Source organism: Camellia sinensis, chromosome 10 (genome assembly GCF_055761805.1).
Source record: "Camellia sinensis isolate YWXY chromosome 10, ASM5576180v1, whole genome shotgun sequence".
NCBI classification, from domain to species: Eukaryota; Viridiplantae; Streptophyta; class Magnoliopsida; order Ericales; family Theaceae; genus Camellia; species Camellia sinensis.
Window position 1 is genome coordinate 72,080,874 of NC_138970.1, and position 19,625 is coordinate 72,100,498.

General features: G+C 36.4%; 2 protein-coding genes across 2 annotated transcripts; one reads left to right on the forward strand and one right to left on the reverse strand.

The window, feature by feature from the left end:
- Window positions 1-1,063: 1,063 nt before the first annotated feature.
- Window positions 1,064-9,736, reverse strand: LOC114257380 (uncharacterized). The gene is made up of 11 exons (XM_082890166.1): window positions 9,615-9,736; window positions 8,399-8,624; window positions 7,406-7,492; window positions 7,246-7,318; window positions 6,952-6,995; window positions 6,811-6,866; window positions 5,717-5,809; window positions 4,504-4,713; window positions 2,356-2,538; window positions 2,184-2,241; window positions 1,064-1,511 (listed from the first exon to the last, which is right to left on the reverse strand). The coding sequence occupies exons 1-8, from the start codon at window positions 9,734-9,736 to the stop codon at window positions 4,677-4,679; spliced, it is 738 nt and encodes a 245-aa protein (XP_082746292.1). The 3' UTR covers window positions 1,064-1,511; window positions 2,184-2,241; window positions 2,356-2,538; window positions 4,504-4,676.
- On the forward strand, window positions 2,339-3,570 carry LOC145800479 (aluminum-activated malate transporter 2-like). Its single transcript, XM_082890165.1, has 4 exons — window positions 2,339-2,549; window positions 2,835-2,944; window positions 3,248-3,391; window positions 3,478-3,570. Exons 1-4 carry the CDS (start codon window positions 2,339-2,341, stop codon window positions 3,568-3,570), a joined length of 558 nt encoding a protein of 185 aa, XP_082746291.1.
- Window positions 9,737-19,625: the final 9,889 nt, after the last annotated feature.

Genomic DNA, 19,625 nt, shown 5'->3' on the forward strand with positions numbered 1-19,625 from the left:
GAATGAAGGAAATGAATGAGGGACTGGGGTTGTGATGAAACGATGATGGCAGCGCTGGTGGGTGGAGTGGGTTGCGGAGGTGAGGTAGTGGCGTCAATGGGTGGAGCGTATCGGCAGTGTTGCTGGGTGGAGTGTCCCAGGACCAACCAATAATTTTTCATCTAAAGCACCATTTCCATGCATGACTTCCAAGAAGCAAAATTCATTTTATAAATTATTTTACTATTTCATATTGACAGAAAATCTCAACAATTATGTCATAGAATATATTTTATTAGCTATTTTTTTGTCACAAATTTAGTTATTTTGGAGTGATGAAATATATTAAAAGTGTGAGAATATTTTGATAAAAGTGTCATACTCAATTATCATATCACACAAGGAATCAGGTTTCGCCCCCTTACCCAATCAGGTAAGATTTGCCTATATGTTTCAGTTGCATAGAAAAAAAAATAATTTACACATTTTTTAAAAAAGGAATATAAAATCTATCGTAACTTGGATTTGTGTTTCAATTGAATTGAAAAAGGTTTTTCCTAAATCGATTTTAAAAGGAATACAAATGTTGACTTAGTTTCGGAAACTGTTTTTGTATATGACACTGTTGGAAAAACGATTTTTATATGTCCGAAAAACGCCGCTAATCCCTTTAGTGACGCTTACCACCAAACGCCGAGGACGCGGCCGTCGCTGTAAGTTACCACCAAACGCCGAGGACGCGGCCGTCGCTGTAAGTTTATGACGTTTTAAAAACGTCGTAAAATTAGTATAGACGGCGTTTATACAAACGCCGTTAAATGTGGCAGCCAACAGTCACATGACGTCACGCAGGCATTCAGCGGCACTTCAAAAACGTCGAAATAGCATTTTTATTATTTTAAAAAACAACTATAGTGGCGTTTTAAAAAACGCCGCAATAGATTTTTTTTTTTTTAAACCACTAATTTTGTGAGATTTAACTCTAAAAATATACCTGTAAAATCGTAACAGATTTTTTTTTTTTTTTTTTTTTTTTAACTACTAATTTTGTGAGATTTAACTTTAAAAATATACCTATAACATAGTAATAATGAATAAAACTTGGTATAGACATATTTCTGTGAGATTATTATTCCCTCACATCTATAATAGTACCCAATACAACATCCTTTAAAGAAAAAAAATCCAATAAATCATAAAAAAACTAATAGTAGATAAACAAAAACTTATCTACCTGCCTAGCTACTATATACATCACAAATCATATTCCAAAACATATATATTTATGGCGAGGCATCAAATAGAAAGGAACTCAAGTTTACGCTTGCACCTCCGGATGCCACTATTGGCATCACCAATCCCAGAAGAGTCTCCAACAACTGATAGGTTCTTTGCAGTCACCAGATGCTGCAATGGTGCCTAACAATCATTTGCATTTGCAGCAGCTGGCTTCCCTTGGGAACAACTGCCAATGTTCGAAAAATCCCTATGGGGCATCAACTCCTCTCAACTGCCAAAAAATCCATCATCAACTGCAAAACCACACACATATACAAGCACAAATTACATTTGTAGGAAATAAACAATCAAAGTACATAAAGAATTTTCAAAACGATGTTAATAATTACATAATTCATAACACACACAATGGTTTGTGTATCCGCAAAATAATAAGAGGGTATATGCTTCAATGGTTCGAAAAATTAGAATTTTTTTGAATAAATCATAAAACACTATTGGTCGGGTACACAATCACATGCTATTCTGCACCCATATAATAATAATATCTCCACTTGAACAGAGTATTGGGAGTCGACAAACAAGGTCTGCATTTTGGAAGCATATGATTTGAAATCCAATTCGGTTCTTATGTACTTTTGTGTAATATATTTGCACTTTGTGAATAAACTCAATCAAATTTCAGTTAATAGCTAATATTTTTTTGTATTATGAGATTTCATGTTAATTATGAGATTTCATGTTAATTAGTAGAGTCCATTATTTTTGTATTAGTGTTTAGAAGCCAAACATGAAATGTGTTAATTAATTAGTTAATAGCTAATATTTTTTTCCCTCTCCCTCCCATATACCAACATATAAGAAATGCCTTGCACTATATCTCCAAATAAGAATTTCCTAGGCAATGATTGGGAACTCAAAACATAAATTTACTTTAATATCTCTACAAATAGGTAAGCACTAACCTAATTGAGGACTCCCCAAGTCCAAGTGAATGCTGAACATATTTATTTCTCACGAATACTGCCAAAGATAGAAAGCATGGGAAGAAAGCAATGATAGTAAAGAAACAGCCAATGAGTAGGATACAAGCATTAAAAGGAGATATGACTATGGAGCCATGATTTTCATCCTTACCTTCAATCTGGTTGTGGTATCTGGTTTGCACACTGATAAGGTCATGGAACTAGCACGTGAACGCCTGTCAAACATCGGCATGGGGTTTGCCGTCTGCGTTTTCACAAACATGCTCATCTTTCCCATCTGGGCTAGTGATGAACTTCATTACTCCATAGCCTCCAAGTTTGAAACACTTGCCTGCTATATTGAAGGTAAGTCCTTAATTAATCTAACAAAAACAATAATAACCATCTCAAATTCTTAGCTTTAATCACATGATAGAAATATTCTAGAAACTCAACCATAAAATACAGGAATTAAATTAAGCTTATCAGTACTACAGTAAACTCTCTTTTCTTTTCTTTTTTTTCTTTCTTTTCTTAACTTGAGTTTGAATAGTTCTGAGAAATCTGTAATATTTCTCCATTTTACAACTTGGAAGTCATCAAACACTATATATCTCTGAAATAGAGAGTACTTTTGTGTCATTAATGTAGGATACTTGGAGGAGTACTTCAGACTAGTCAATGAGAAGGAAAACCATTCCAACACCAGTTTTGCCAGTTGCAAATCAATGTTACACTCAAAGTCCAGCGAAGAGTCTCTGGTATATTTTCATTAAACTATTATACCACAGAGTTAGAATGAAGAGCTAAATGTTTGAAAAAATAAATAATTAAAGATTCTCATGAGCAAAATTCCAACTCGTTAATAAAGAATCTGAGCCATTGAGTTATTGCACAAGCGATTCCAGTGAATTGGACATTACTGGTTGAACTGTATCACCTAGATGCATGAAAGAATCCCATAAAATTAACCACTTTTTTTTTTTTGTCTTCCATTTAAATCTTCTCTAATTAGCTAAGACAGAAAAATTAGTAGCTTACGATGATCAGAATGTATGTTTCAGGCAAATTTTGCAAGATGGGAACCATGGCATGGAAAATTTGGGCTTTCTTATCCCTGGGACAAATACCTACAAATTGGAGATGTTCTTAGAGAGCTTGCTACTACCATTGTATCACTAAAAGAGTGTCTTCAATCTCATAGACAGGTCTGAAATTTTCATCCCCTAGATTTCATCAATCATATTTAAAAATATAATAATATATTGACATTTTATTCAAATTCTATCATCAGCCCTCATCAGCTCTAAGACAATCAATTAGAGAACCATGTGAAGTGGTTGGGTCATCACTTGCGTGGACTCTGAGAGATATTGGAGAGATTTAATGAAAATGGAAAGATGCAGGCCTAAGGCATTCATGGCACCAAAATTGCAGTCAATGAAACAAGAGCTTAGCCTAGTCACTTATTCCAAATTAGGAGCAGCAGAGAATGGTGAAGGACTAGCTATGGCCAGCTTGGTGTTCCTATTGAAAAAAATGACTACTCTATTCCTGTTAGAATGATGCTAAGTCTGGGATTTGATATATACAATAATATAATTCAATAGAGTTTATAAAACTACCATGTCAATGTAAGCCACCTCATCCAATATAATATTTTCTTTCCTATACATACCTTATCTATCATTTATCAGTAATCTCACAGGGTCCAAAGCTCCATTTCAGCTACTGGACAGAAATCGGTAATAAACCTGCAATTGCAAAATTGAAATACCAACTCCATTATGGAAATTAAAACCGGAGAAAGAATAATTAAATCTTGCACCTCCACACATACCTGCAATATACAAAACTGGGTTGACTTTCTAGCACTGCCAGACAAGAAGTGTACAGGTCAATTTCCCTCAGATCAGAATCAGTAATAATCTCCTCCTTGCGAGCACTCCAAATGATTTCAGCTGTTCTCTTCGATCTATTCAGTGGACTGAAACAAACAAACCCATGTGGTCAATTGACTGTGAAGAATATGAAAGAATAAATTCTTGGTCATCACTCAAGAATCAACTCAATATGAATTTGGGTGTCATATAAAGAATGGATTGAACCATTCTGTTGTACATAGTATCAAAATTCAACAAAAAAAATTAAAGCCATCATCACCAAAAACAAATAATTTTTGGCTCCCATTTTCTAGAAATCAAATTGTAGCTCAAACTGCCCATTCTCTAACAGGGACCAATTCTTCATGCAACAGTAAAAGCTTCAGATGTCAAGTTTGACAAAAGATGACAAGCAGCGATAGCATATATCATCTTACCCATATTCAGAAGAAAAATGCTATCTCAAAAGCCTTTTGGAACAGTATGAAATGCATCAAGAAAAGGACAATGGGGGGCCGATGGAACCAAAAATGATTATCTGAAGGTTGCACTACTAATTCCCCTTCAATTGCAATGTGTTTCTCTGCAACCTCGTGAGCTAACTGGGTGATTACATGCTCCAGCTTAGTTCCCACAGCAAGTAGAAGCTGAAAAGTAAATTTTAAAAACAAAAAAATTTAATGAATAGAAGCGATGAAATAATAACTCAGATAAATGTAATATTAAGTTTCATATTATGTTCATTCATCAGTATGCATCTCAAATGAAATTGCAATGAGAGCAAAAGACAAATTTTGCACAAGGATCAATCTTGGAACGAGACTTACAAAACCCATTCAGTAGCAAACACTTAGAATTGACTTGTATTTAAACAGAACGCTTTCAATGGAGTACCCATTAGCCACTACAATGTATTCTATGTGAAACCCACCGGCTACGGCAGAAAGAAAACATGTAGGATAAATACTTTCTACGAAGTGTTACAAGCACAACAAACATGTTAATAAAACAGAATAAAAACAGTCTACTTCCTTTCAAGTAGAGAACTGAAGCATTGAATGGATCACAATAACCTCTTGTTAAACCCAAAACAAAGAAAAAAAGGAAACTAATATCAAAGCAAAAAAGAAAGTAATTAAATCACTCGACAAGTGATGGTTAGAAACTTGAGAGAACAAGTTGGAGAACAAAAGGCCCCCTTGTTTAGACTTAGTTATAGGCCAAAAACAGCAGCAGATACACAGCAGATTAGCATCAGATACAGAGTAGCAGACCAACCACACAGCAGCAGAAAAATAGATTAACAGATACTGATACATAACGAAATTTTTTATGGGTCACAGATACATAACGAAATTTTTTATGGGTCACAGATACTAAATACTTATTTCGGCATACCCTGATGAAATGAAATTGGTCCAAATTTTTTAGAAAACTTGCCATTTCAAATTTTTCTTCATTGTTAAAGTCAAAAAAAATTATAGAAAGATATAGGAAGGAGAAAGAATAATTACCTCTGAAATTATTCAATAAAACACTTGATTGGGCTAGACGTTGGGTTGTTGTCGAACAATGCGAGACCATACCCAAATTGCCCCTAATCATGATCATTTAATTACTCAATTTTATAGCTATTCTATATCAACTTACTGCTGCTTCACTAGTCGTCTAACAGAGTTGAGAATAGCAGATCCTAGAGAAAAACAGCTCTTTCGGCAGCCTGTCTCTTCCTTTTTTCCCGCTCTTCATAACTCAATGATGGATCAAAAATAGTTCCATAAAATAAATGGAAAAAAAAATGAAGGAGAAGAAAAGAATATAGTATCAAAATTAAGCTACAAAAGATTTTGTGAAAAGTAAAAAAGCATCAAACTTCCTCATACAACTTGATTATAAGCTAAACTCAAATCTGAAACAAACACAGATCTGACATTTCAGGCTAAAAAAGATAAGAAAAAATATAGGTCACAATAGCACAAATTAAGAGTGAGAGAATGAGAATGAGAATGACAGTTCTAAAACTTTCATATAGAAGAGAGCAGGTCAGTCAAATCCACAGTTTGACTTAGAAAAACTTGAGGATTGGTGCAGATCTGCTCTAGCCCAACTAACATGATGATCTGAGGGGAATGAGAAGAATCAACCCTGAGCTAGCATGGATTGGAATCCGAAGAGCTAACGCCCAACTGTAGTAAACAATTATCTAAACATAGGGGTGCAATGACACAAGGAAGAAACTAATAATAAAAGTTTACTCTGCAACATATGGTAGTAATCAAATATTAATGAAGATTAATTAAAAATCAAATCTTAACTTATGGCAAACATCAAGTGACCAAAGTGCAAAGTTTATAAATAAATAATAAAAAAAAAAGCGTGAGAGGCAATTCTGTAATCTATATAAGGTCTAGAAAGCTTTGGGAGATTTTCCGCAAGTCTGAAAAGGCACATAAAAAATATGTGGTACACAACCATGTGCTTACACATACAATTAACATAACATATATGTTTGTACAGACATCAGAACATCTGCAAAATAATATTAGTGTTGGACAAAAACATATCTCATGTTTCCTGACATTGCCTTGAGTTTGAAAAGTTGTAAAGGCATTCGACTGATATCTATGACTTCCAGCTTAATGTTTAAAACAATAGACTTCAAACTCCCAAACCCAATTAAGGCAACTCAAAAGTAGAATCTTGTCAACAAATGTTTCTTGGAAACTAAAATCTTTCTGACTTACAATTTGAGAATCAAATCCATGTCTTGATGTTGATGAGCTCGAGTTTGTGCTTGGAACTTCATATTTAAACAAACATAATTAAGAACCTCTCTCTTCCAGACATATTAAGATACCTGTGTAGTAGAGATGACAAGAACCAACCTCTAAGCAAGCAATTTTGAATTCATGAGGAGCTCTTCTGATGACTGCAAAATTTTGATAGGATAATCTCTCAGTGCACTAAATATATGCAAGATGTACATATTAATGGAAGCTATTTGCAGAGATTGCAAATCATTCCTATTCTTGTTTTCAGATAATGGATCAAACAATATAATTTGCAAAAAACCCAAAATGTGTGGATTGTTACACTTGCATGAAAATAAAGTTGTGGAATTTACAAAAATCAGGCAATTCATGAATGAGTTTCAATAAACAGAGCACTACACCAAGTACCTTCTCGAAACAAGGAAGGAAACAGTCCGTCAGGGGAAATAACAACAGGCCCTTCGGGTAAAGCCTTTCCATCCTGCAAAAGAGAGAAATAGAATCTGTGAGGAAACAGACAGCAGATAACACCAATCACTTTCGTGACATTGACTCTCCATCTCATCACCTGATTAAGGTTGAATAGGAATTCTCTAGTGTGATAGGCCTGTGAGATAGCACGTGCGCTTAGAAAAAGTAAATGATACCCATTTTCCTGCAATACGAAAGAACAGAACTGGTTAATGAAAATTTTTATCAATCTTGTCAGTAGAGATGTTTTTCAGAATTGTGATTCCAATTACACAATCAATCAGTAAATAATAGAACAAAAGCACACACGCAAAAACAAGACACAAGATATACGTGGTTTGGCAGAGTGTGCCTACATCTACTGCAGAAATGGAGAACAAATCCACTATACTCAATAAGGATTATAAGAAGACTTTCAACCTCTCAATGCAGCACAGTTTTCTATAACACTCTCTATGAAACCTTACCCAAAAAAGGCCCCTTACAGTACTCTAGAGTGAATGGTAAATACAAGACACCTCACAATAAGGGAAGTAGTAAAAGTAATGAGATAAATAAAATGTGCAGAAAATTGTCCATTCTCAAACTCCAGAGCAAAAGTAAGAAATGAGAAATAAAGCAATGCAAAGCCAATAGCGTAAATCACAATGACAAAATGGAGTAAATACATGATTGCATAGATTTTTGGCCCAAAAAAAAAAGGTGGCTGCAAATGAAAATATTTATTTGAATTATGGAGTCATGAATTGCAATATTCATCATTACCTTAAACTGAAAAGAATAGATTAAAAATTACAAATAAAAAAACACATAAGAGGGATACATTCGAAGAGACTGCTAACATATCAAATCGCAAACAAAGGGACTGAAATGTAATCAAAACAACATTTAAACAATTGAGATATTTAAGCACAACAAAAAGTAAAGTTGCCATAGAAATGATGATTGACACACAATCTGACCTCACCTCCAACCCTAGAAGGAGATTCAAGACTGTAAACCCTAGGAGAAGAATCAGCGGAATGAAGATTTTGACAGAAAGAGAGAGAACTTCGACATCGAAATCGAGATTGTAGACAGTAGTGCTCACCTTAGTAGACGATGCAGGTGGTGGTGGTGGTGGTGGTGGTGGTGGAGCTTCGAAATCGAGAGAGAGAGAGAGAGAGAACTTCGAAATCGAAATCGAAATCGAAATCGAAATCGAAATCGAAATCGAAATCACTGAGCTGAAGAAGGTTGAATCGTATCTTCCAAATCGATATTGAAATCGATTCTGCTCTACAAAATCGAAATCACTCTGAGATTGGATCACCGAACTTCGATATCGAAATCACTTTAAGGGTTTAGAGAGAGCGAGCGAGCGAGATTTATACACTGGTGTTTCTCTGATTTGAGTGAGTGAAAGTGAGAAGAAGGGTTTCTCAGATTAGAATGAGGGTTTGAAGAGGGAGAGAGAGCACGTGAGAGTGGGATGCATTCGAAGGCGTTTCCAAAGGGGTTAAACGGTACCGTTTTATTTAATTAAAATGTGGGATACATTCGAAGGCGTTTTTAAACAGGGTAAACGGTACCTTTTTATTAAATTAAATTGCGACATTTATAAAACGTCGTTAATATTAGAAAATGTGGCGTTTACAAAAACACCGTTAAAAAAAACGCCATTATATCACATATTTCCTGTAGTGTGAAGACCTCCATAATTTATTTTATAGTATCCCAAATATTTTACACAGTTGTGTGAGCCAAGTAATTCTTCTAGATAAACGACAAACAAGATGCTAATGCACATTCATCATAAAGCCCAAATTGAATCAAGCCCAAATCGAATCAGGCCCAATAGGTTTGATGAGAACTCAATGCCAAGCAGCACAATCACTGACCAATGAGAATGCTGACTGAGGGCTACCAGTGTAAACGACACGTACGTATGCTAAGAAGATAAGGTAGGCTTAGGATGTCCCTTTCTGGAGGTGTAGTAGGAAACTAGGTCCTCACATTCAAGTAATGATGAAAGACAAAAAGTATAGAAGAAACATCTATACCAAATGGCTATATAAGAAAGTGGAAGTGGAGATAAAATGTATGCACCATAAACCCACAAAACTCTCAATCTCTCTTGAAAACTAGATTATCAACCTTCCTCATCTAACTTACCCATTGGAGTGCTAATTTCGACACCCCGACCAGAGTGCTTTCTATTTCAGGCACCAGAGTGAGGATTAAGCAAAGGACTGTTTAGATTAAAGGAATATTGTAGAATCACTCCTCATAATTGGCGCTATATGTGGGAATATTCAAACTCATACATGGCAAGCCCTGTGATTGATCCTCTGACCAACGAAGTTGATATCTCCACAGGGGGAGATACCACCAACCTAGATGAAACTCCCGCGCGACGAACTCTGAATTTTGATCCATTAACTCCCATTATACTGCCAATGTCAGCCAAAGATACCATGCAAACTTTACTAGACTAGGTTAAATGCAATGAACAACATTTTGATGTCATGGTAGCAAAGAATGAACTTCTGCATCAAGAGTTGGCAAAGTTGCAGAAAGCTTTATGTTATGAACGTGGCCGATCTTCGATCAGACAATCTAACCAGCTTCACTCTCAAAGGAGTGGGGAGAGTAGTAGTTCTATGGGTTTATCGCGGAGCAAACCCAGGAAGCCTGACTGAATTCACAACTCTAGTTCGTCTAAAGACTTTAACACTTCATGGGCATGAAAAACATGAAACAAAAGGATGATGATTCCGGCTCGGAGGATATGCATAATCCGTTCAATTGGCGAATAACCAAGGCTGTTCTTCTCAAGAAGTTTAAAGCACCATCATTTGCTTTGTATGATGGTCGGTCAGATCCTACTGATCATGTATGACATTATAAACAAGCTATGACATTACATGATGACGATGAAACAATCATGTGTCGTATCCCAACAGTTTGGGCCCCCTGGCTGTCAGGTGGTACCACTACAACAAAATGCATATTTGGCGACTAAAATTGGCTACCAAAACAATTTTAGTCGCCAAAAACATCAGCTTTGGTGACTAAAAACCTGATTTAGTCGGCATTGATTGAATCTTTTAGCTACTAAATTATTTTAGTCGCCATATATATATTTATTGGCGACCAAATTTAGTTTTAGTCACTGTTTGTTACCATTGTAGGCTACTAAAATTTGATTTTGTCGCCGTATAATTTCATTTTGCGACTAAACATTTTTATCACCTAAAAATGTGCATATTTTTGATGAATTTTTGACGACCAAACCTGGGTTAGTCGTTGTATATTCAATATTACCGACGAAAATTTGAATTCAGTAGCCAAAGAAGCAGCTTTTGGCGACTAATTTTTAGTCGCTGTTAAGGATATTTGGCGACAAATAGTCATTTAGTCACTAAAGCTTCGAAATTTGTTTAGAGGGAAACTAATTAATATTGGCGCCCAGTATATATATTACACATAGACACACTTTTTTTTTTTCTCTTTTGTCTCACACACCAACATCAACACAGAGCAGTCGATACCAAACCCGTCGCTCACCACCGCCGATCATCACCATCGCAGGCCATCGGCGCTCGCCACTACGACCACTGCAAATCGGCCCCACCACTGATTACAGGTATGTGTCTGTCATCTCTCTCCCTCTCTGTCGATCTGGGTCTGTTTGGTTGTATTTGTTTCTCGCTGTCTCTCTCATCTCCTTCTCTCACGATGCAAGTAGGGTTTTGACATGTTTTTTTTCTTTCATTTTCCATTTATTTCGTAAACAATTTTTTATGGCTTTTTCTGATTTCGTGAATGGGTTTGGTTGAAATTTCGGATTGTGGATTTGGATTCTCGATTTTCCACAAGTTGAACTATATCACCAAATGTGCCTCTGTTTCTTATTTATGCTAAACAGCATAATAAGCAAACATTTTGGTGCACATTGTATGTTTTAATGCTCCAGTTCTAAACTCTTCAATCCTGTGTATTACAGAATTTCTAAATTATTTTTTTTTATTTGGAGCATTTTTTTTTATTTTTTATTTATTTATTTATTTAACTAGATTTTGGGGCCATCTTATATTGCTCGACAGTTTGAGCATTTAACATATCTCTGTCTCTATTCTTGCCTTTGGTTAATACTGTAACATGTTATTCTGGGAAGACATTTACATGAAAATGTTTTGTCGAGAAAATGTAAAACTTGAAGAATTCCTAGAAACCATAAGTAATCAAAGATTGTTCCTAAGTCATCAAAGGTGAACAATATGCTCATGCAATTTTGACCTTTAGCCATAGAGGACTCCATTTGTGCATCTTGTTCAATGCCTCCCCAAACAAGCTATTAATCTTAGAACAGTGAGACAATATGTCACTGAAGTGGCTAAAACCATATACAATTTTGGGTCCATATATATAAAAAAAATAAGAAAAAAATAAAAACAAGTAGGACTCTAATACAATTATATATGTCATCATCAAAAGCCACTCAACATTTGTCCCCATTAACCCCATGAAAGAAGACCAATGAATTTAAAAACTATGGGCAAATCATGTACTACATTAACCCCATGAAAGAAGAAATGATTTTAAAAAGTGATTATAAGACTCTAATATGTATAAAGTCGTGATGACATTGAACCTGTAATTATTTCAATGGAAGTTTCTCAGTCCAATAAGCGTGTACAACCCGAGGGTGTTATGGATGATGCTTTCATCAGTGATGACGATGATGAACTAACAATCTCGGGTGATGACGAAGAAGATGAGATAGAAAGTGATTTTGATACAGATACGGACCTAGAGTTTTAACTCAGTTTGTTTCTTTGTCCGGCTTGTTTTGTTGATGTAATGGGGGCAATTAAGATTATGGTGTTTGTTCTTCTTGTATTACGTTGTTAGATGTTATGTACAATTCCTTACTTTTGTGCAATGTTCAACCTCTTCAATTGATGAACCTTGTAATTTGAATTTCATGCCGACTCTTGGTTCTTTAGTAAATTAGCAACCAATTGCATAGACTAACTATGTCTTGATTCTTCTTCTTCTTCTTCTTGTTCGGACCCCAATTTCCCAACAACATTCATATTCTATGAACTTAATACCCTTGTAATTAATTTCCTCTACGATTTATATGAACTTTGGCAGAAAATTGAAAACAAATTCATACTCAGTTTAGATTTTCCATTCGGACAGCTGTGCTATTTGGCTGATTTTCTCACAATCTGTGGTAGATTTGCACATCTGCTCTGTCTCTGTGTTCGCTGTTGTTTCTGTCCACTTTGGCTGCTTGATGCTTGACTGCTATGCTTAGATGCTATCTAATGGCAGGATGGTTGGTTGGCTGCGTTGGGATGTTGTCTTAGTTGCTTAAATGTATTCATGCTGCTCTGGTGAGGCCTTGTTTTGTTGTTTTGTGTGCTGCTGTTTGGTTGTTAATTGGTTTGGTTGTTATTCATGTTGTGTTGGTCACTAATGGTCAATTTTCTTACTGTCACTAATCATGAAAGCTTTATGTGCCAGATCTCCTATGTTTCAGATACGGAAGACTGTCTCTTCCGCTTGAAAAGGAGAAGGAATTTGTCAGCTGGTAGATCGTCGTGCCATTATCATACAAGAATAGAGCGTTTTCACAAATTTTTAACATCGTTATAATAATAATGCCTTTTAATTGATGAAGGGATATATGATCTTTCCTTTGTCTACTGCTTTTATTTATCAAATTAGATCGGATTATTCCAATGATATTTTCTGTTTATTGTCACAGGCATGACCGAACAACATGTTTGTTGTATTCTGCATTCACTGAAATAGCCAAACAGAGACTCAGACAAAGGGTATGGCTCTGAATCTACTATCTCATATACTTATTTGGGGCATTAATGTTCTGTAAATAGGTTGATCCATAATGTTATTGTAGAGTTGTGTGTACACTTATTTGTTCTCTACTTCATATAACTTATTTATTTATTTATTTTATTGTAATGGTGCCTATTGGTGGCACCAAGTTCTGTAGTAGCACAAATTTGTAAGATTATGTAATTTAAAAGTGATTAAATAGGGAGAAAATGAATATACCGCAAGAGCTTTACATTTGAAACTTGCATCATCATTTCTTGACTCTTATGAATTTGAATATGGTGGCATATCTTGATATTTGCTTTTCAGCATATGGACCTCTAGTTTATCAAAGTTTTAACTTGAGTGTGTTTGTATTTTGAATTTATGGAGGACAAAGAATGAGGAAGAAATTCGAAGGGGCAAATTTTTTTACCTTCTATTTTTCTACCTTACTTTCAGTGAAGGTCTCGATAAGGTTGTCTACTTATTACCTCTCTAGTCCATGCTATAAGTAGGTGTGTTATGTACTGGGTAGAACCTTCGTTAAAAAGAGTAATTGTTGTGGCATAAAGTTGAATACCTATTTGGTCTAAAAGAAAAGTAAGCAGGAAGAAGGTTTGTTTATTGGAATTTATGTGCTTGGGAATATCAATTGTTGGAGATGGCAACTTTATTTGTCAGTGTATGCTATAATTTACCACAAACTTGATTTCATACAGTTCATCTCTTGCTCCTCTACGTTAATTAAGTGCATGTTTGAGGCATTTTTCTCTTTTACTCAGTCTAGTATTGCCATGATTGGTCTCAAATTATGTTAGGTTATTTCTGGTTCTTGTGCTTTCATTGTGAGCCAGCATTAATTACATATTCCGCAGATGACAATGAAATCTAGTTTCAACCTAATATTTGTTAATCTTAGTAATTCCAAAATAGTTTGTTTGCCTACTCATACTTTGTTATAATGCTATTAGCTTTAAATATATTTTCCATACAGTCTGAGTTGGTTAAATTCACATACTCATAATTAAATGGTCCGTAATATGCAGGCACTGGCTGCAACATAAAAATCTGTTGATTGTCTTAAGGTAGTTCATAGTCTGCATTGCTACTTCCTTCTTGTTGGGGATTTTGACCGTAAGTATATTTTCAGTGTTTTAACTGGAGTGAACAACTACTTACATTTGCAGTTGCTATGTTTTTTTTTTTTATTGTTCTGATAATGTATGTGGATTATAATGTCCTCATTTTGAGTGAAAAGTATATTAATTGGGAACTTTGTATTGATTGGGATAAAAGCATTATGCCCAAGAACAAATCCATAAATTCTCTTCAAGCCAAGTATTGCCTTACACATGTCATAGTAAGTATCTCTGTTTTAACAATTTTAATTGTTTCTGAAACTATAGAAGTAATCTTAGAATCCCTGCAAGTTTTCCTAGTGCTATGTGTGAAAAATCAGGAACTATAGATTGTGAGGTGAATGCTTTTGATGAAAAGAACAAAAAGTTCATATTGGATGTGTGTAGACCGCCCGAACTCGCTCTGCGCGGGAGGACGCGAATTGGGTTCTAGCTACTACAGTTCGGGCTCCTGTCACGGTTCTGAATCTAATCTCACAAAGTGCAATGTAAGACTGATAAATCACCCAAGAGTCCAAATCCGAAAATTGGTTTTGAAAAATCAATTTTGAATCAAAAATGCCAAACATGGACTGCTTTACCAGATTTCAGAGTCGCCACCTAAATATTTTCTTTTTGGAAAATTTAGGAAACCCTGACTCGTGCCAAAGTTGCCTCGGCTCTGGAACTTGGATACGAGGGGGGAAGGTCATGAAATGAGCACCCCCGCTCGCCCGATCAAAGGATTGGCCTCTACTAACATGATATGTTGTTTTAAAAACACATGTGTTCTTATTCAGGTTTATTAGTTAACCTTACTACATGATGCGCACAGCATACAAGTATAGACTCAATCACAAAAATTGGAACAAAACAACTCATGTTTGTCTTTTTGAAAATGGTTTGAAAGTGCTACTCGCAAGTAGGCTAAAGCGCAGATTTTTCACCCTCAAGTGGGCTTAGAAAAACATGATTTTGCCACTTCAAGTGGGCTTAAAACTCACAATCATCGCGTTGTTCCAATTCAGGCAATTAAGCCTTTATCCACAGGCATTCATGCAGTTATAGCAGTTAAGCAAATAGCCTTATGGCAAGCATGCTAACATGGCAACATACACATCTCATGCAGCATGCTAAAGCGTAAACATTCGCAGTGTACTCCGAGCAAAAAAAGAAGCTAGTTAGTAATCGATGCATGATCCTAACTATGTTAAATGTCAAATGCAACGCATGCAAAAATGCAACTAAATAGGCTCGACTATCTATGATGGCATATGAATGCTACACTTGATAACATGCTTTGAAACACGTATTCAAGAAAGCGTATTGAAATACAATGCGGTTTGTATGATGCGCCGAGCCCGGTGCATGCAAGACAAATGAATGATGCACGCATGCATAGCATAAGTATGCTAATTGAAACATGCCCTAAAACTAACCACTGAAAGCGGGTAAATAAAAGGGAAAAAGACGTGGGGTTGAAAGACATTCACACACACACGCACACTTATTACAACATTTGACCTCTCGACAGAGGATCTGAATGAAATGAAAGCTAACTAGTTATGCTAATTAAGCTAACTATTACAAATAGACTAATTAACTATTATAGTTAACTAATTAGTTATTACAACACAAATTGATTAGCTAAGTACAATAACTAATTAAGTACAAAATCGACGAATTAACTAATTAATCAAAGCAGTTAAAAGGAGCCTCGGGGCGAGGAATGCATGCATGCTCGGTTGCTTCTTCCCGAAATCTCGTCGCCTTGCCACCGGTTGCCTCTGTTTGCGTTTGCTTTGATTCTGAACACCAAACCAATTCCCAGACTGCTTCTGCTCCAGAACCAGAACAACTTTGAACCGTCTTCAAGCTGGTGGACTGCCGGCCACCAGGGGAGGCTGTAGGCCACTTAAAGTGGCCGGTCGGCCAGTTGCTTCTGCACACTTCCATTTTGCTGCAAACAGAGTTCAATAAGGGCAAAGCAAGGCATTTACAGGGTATGTGTGTACAACCACCCTCCTTATAATTTCTCAAGCTCATAGGAGTGCAGTACTCGACTCTCCGACCACCAACCGAGCATCGCAATGCACGATGGCCAAGAAGCCGAGTTTGTACGAGTTAATGAATGCACAAGTAACACACAAGACTCGAAAGGCCTCCACCCTATCATGCACCATCAAGGAGGATGGCGACTGAGAAATGAAGCACGTTTCATCACTCCAAGTATGAAACGCCCCTCGTTTCTCGTGTTTGGATTAATGTTCGATCCAAACACATGCAATGCATCACACATGCAAATAACATGTTTATCTATCAATGCTAGAGTGGCATGCATAAGACTCTATCATGTAAACAATGCATGCATGGCATGTTTAGAAGCTAAGGCATCAAAGCTAGTGAAGTGTATTACACATGAAGCATGCACTATCAATCTCAAATGGTCAAACCAACTATGGACAGACCTACACCATGCCAAAACAGTGGTAAAATCATGCTGGAAATGAAGCACCAAAAGCTACAACAATATGCACATGCATTGGCTCGCAAGCTAGGCATTTAAACACAACTCTCAAACGCAATGAAAGACTGATAAATAAGAGAGCATGACAGAGATATAGGCACTGAAATCATTTGCCAAATGATGACATATCATGCAAACAACACAAGTATATCATGCAAGAGGATTCAAGCATTAAAGCTAGTGAGGTACATAACACTAGGACTATGCAATACAATGCTCAATGGACTAAACCAACCCTAAACAGGCCTCATTCATGCCAAGATAGTGGCCAAAATGTGCTGAGATGGTAGCATGAAAGGCAAGAAATGCATGCTCATGTATTGACCCATGAACAAGGCATAAGGCTCAACTCTTGAAAGCACTTAAAGAGCGATATATATATGAGTGTATGATGGAAGTATATGCTCTGAAATACCATGCCAAATGATACCATATCATGCAAATAGCTCAAATAAAGCATGCCAAGAGGCTTGAAATACAAAGCTAGTCAAGGGCTTTACACTACAACCATGCTAAGCAATGTTGAAATGACCTAAACCACTTAAAACAGACCTAAGCCAGGTCAAAATAGTAGCAAAAACATGCTAGACTTGCAGCATAGATGGCAAGAAAGATACGCTCATGTATTGGCTCACAAACAAGGCATGAGGCTCAACTTCTCAAAAGCATTGAAAGAGAGATACATATGAGAGTATGACAGTGAAACATGCTCTGAAATCATATATCAAATGATGCCATATCATGCAAATAGCTCAAGTAAAGCATGCTAGTGGACTTAAAGCACAAAGGTAGTGGAGGGGCTTTATATTATGGCTATACAAAGCAAAGCATATGTGATCAAGACCACCCAAATCAGACCTAAAGCATGTTAAATCACTGACAAAAATGTATTGGAACCAAGCTAACACATGCTAGAAAGGTGGGCTAAAGCACCAAATACACTTGGCTAGTGAACAAAATTGCACTACAAGTGCAAGAAGCATTCAAGAGGCAATAAAGCCAACCTAAAATAGAGTTATGACATGGCAAATCAGTGTCAGAAACATGCTAAGATAGAGCTAACACAAGCTAGAATGAGAGGCATAAAGCATGATGCATGTTAGGCCAACAAGGAGGATTGCACTACCAGTACAAAGACCAAGCAAGAGGTGACCCCACCAACTAAAATCAGAGTTAAAGCATGCCAAAATAACACCAAAAACATGCTGGAGTGAAGCCAAAACATGCTAGAATAATATGCCAAATCATGAAGCATGTTAGGCTTATGAGTAGGATTGCACTACAAGTGTATGAGGCATGCATAAGGTGACTCAACTAGGCCAAAACATAGCTATGACATACTGAAATAAGACAAAAAAGAGGCTAAGATCAAGCCAACACATGCTAGAAAAATATGCTCAACTATGAGGCCATCAGCACAAGCAATCAAGACACAAGGAGAGGGGATGACCCTCTCCTATTTGGGGCCTCAAAACTACCTTTCCACCACTGAAATTCCTCTAGAATTCAGTGGTTAAAAGGCCAAAAAGAGATGATCTCAAAGGCCTTACGAGATGGCACAAAACAAAGGGAAACAAGCCATCAAAGGGAGTAGACCACCCCTAACTCAAACAAGGCCTTAAACAAACATTTTAAACACTTGAAAACAAAGATTTTTGCATTTGAAATCTAGGCCTAAAATAGCATGCAAAGGTGGCTAAGCTTGTATACAAAAATAAGCTTAAAAGAGGAGCACAGCAACAACAACAACTTCTTGAGCTAAAAACTAGCTTTTAGGCTCCAAACAAGACCCTCAAGCACCTCAGCAACAAAGTAGGAGTGTTTGGCTAAGAGGTTGTGTGCAAATATGTGAAGAAAATCCAATTTCAAGCACAATATAGAGAGAGAGTAAAATATCTGTAGGATTTAATTACTGTATGGAACTAGAATTCTTATGGGTAGACTATTATAAATAGTCACATGGACTATAAGATTTTTTAAGAGAGATTGAGAGAGTAGTGAGGAAAAACAATAGAGACGTAAAGGTGAGAGAAACAATACCGTAGGCACTAGGTTAGCAAGGACTCAATTACCTTTGAGCATGAGGTTCAGGTAGTGGTGTGGGTTTTGAGTATTTTGGCCATCTCACGTATATTCTCTATTTTATTCATAGTGAAAGCTCTCTCTCTTGTGAATGTTGGCAATTAGGGCCGTACCACGTAAATCTGTGTGTAATTATTTTTTTTCCTCTTTGGTGTGTGAGTGGGTGTGCTTCCGTTGGCATTGGTAGGATGTGGTATAAATCCCAACAAGTGGTAAACATCAGCAAAATGACCCATAGTGGAAGAATGCATGTATTGACAAGCTTTGTTGATAGGAAAAGAAAGCTCAAGTCCGGTAATAGTAAGGTATTGAAGGGCACCGACTATACTGTGATATAGAAATGGTTGGGTACAAACAAGAGACTCATCAGCAGTTAAGGGAGATTTAATGGAAACTAGAGTAGCACAAGGTTTGCAATCAATCATCCCTGATTTGGCAAGCAAGTCTGCAGCATACTAGTGCTCGGAAAGAAAGAAACCAGTCAAAGTTAGTGGACTAATATGCCAAGAAAATAGGAAATATGACCAAACTCTTTCATAGAGAAAACTTGGTGTATATGAAATAAAAGTTGTTGAATATATATAGGATCAGAACCTGATAAAAAAAAAAAGATAGGATCAGAACCTGTGAGAACAATATCATCAACGTAAATGAGAAGATAGGTGGTAGAAGATGAGGTTTTATGAACAAAGAGAGAAGAATCACAAAGACTTTGGGTGAAGCCTTGATAAAGGAGGAAAGAACTAAAAGTACCA

Bases quoted from the DNA above. Each gene is read 5' to 3' on its own strand.
- LOC145800479 (XM_082890165.1), top strand. From the start codon at position 2,339: ATGATTTTCATCCTTACCTTCAATCTGGTTGTGGTATCTGGTTTGCAC. The intron at 2,945-3,247 runs GTATATTTTCAT...TGTATGTTTCAG, and splicing joins AGTCCAGCGAAGAGTCTCTG to GCAAATTTTGCAAGATGGGA. The intron at 3,392-3,477 runs GTCTGAAATTTT...TTCTATCATCAG, and splicing joins GTCTTCAATCTCATAGACAG to CCCTCATCAGCTCTAAGACA.
- LOC114257380 (XM_082890166.1), bottom strand. From the start codon at position 9,736: ATGGGAGTTAATGGATCAAAATTCAGAGTTCGTCGCGCGGGAGTTTCA. The intron at 6,996-7,245 runs GTACTTGGTGTA...AAAATTTTGCAG, and splicing joins TCCTTCCTTGTTTCGAGAAG to TCATCAGAAGAGCTCCTCAT. The intron at 5,810-6,810 runs GTAAGTCAGAAA...TGAGTTATGAAG, and splicing joins ATGGATTTGATTCTCAAATT to AGCGGGAAAAAAGGAAGAGA.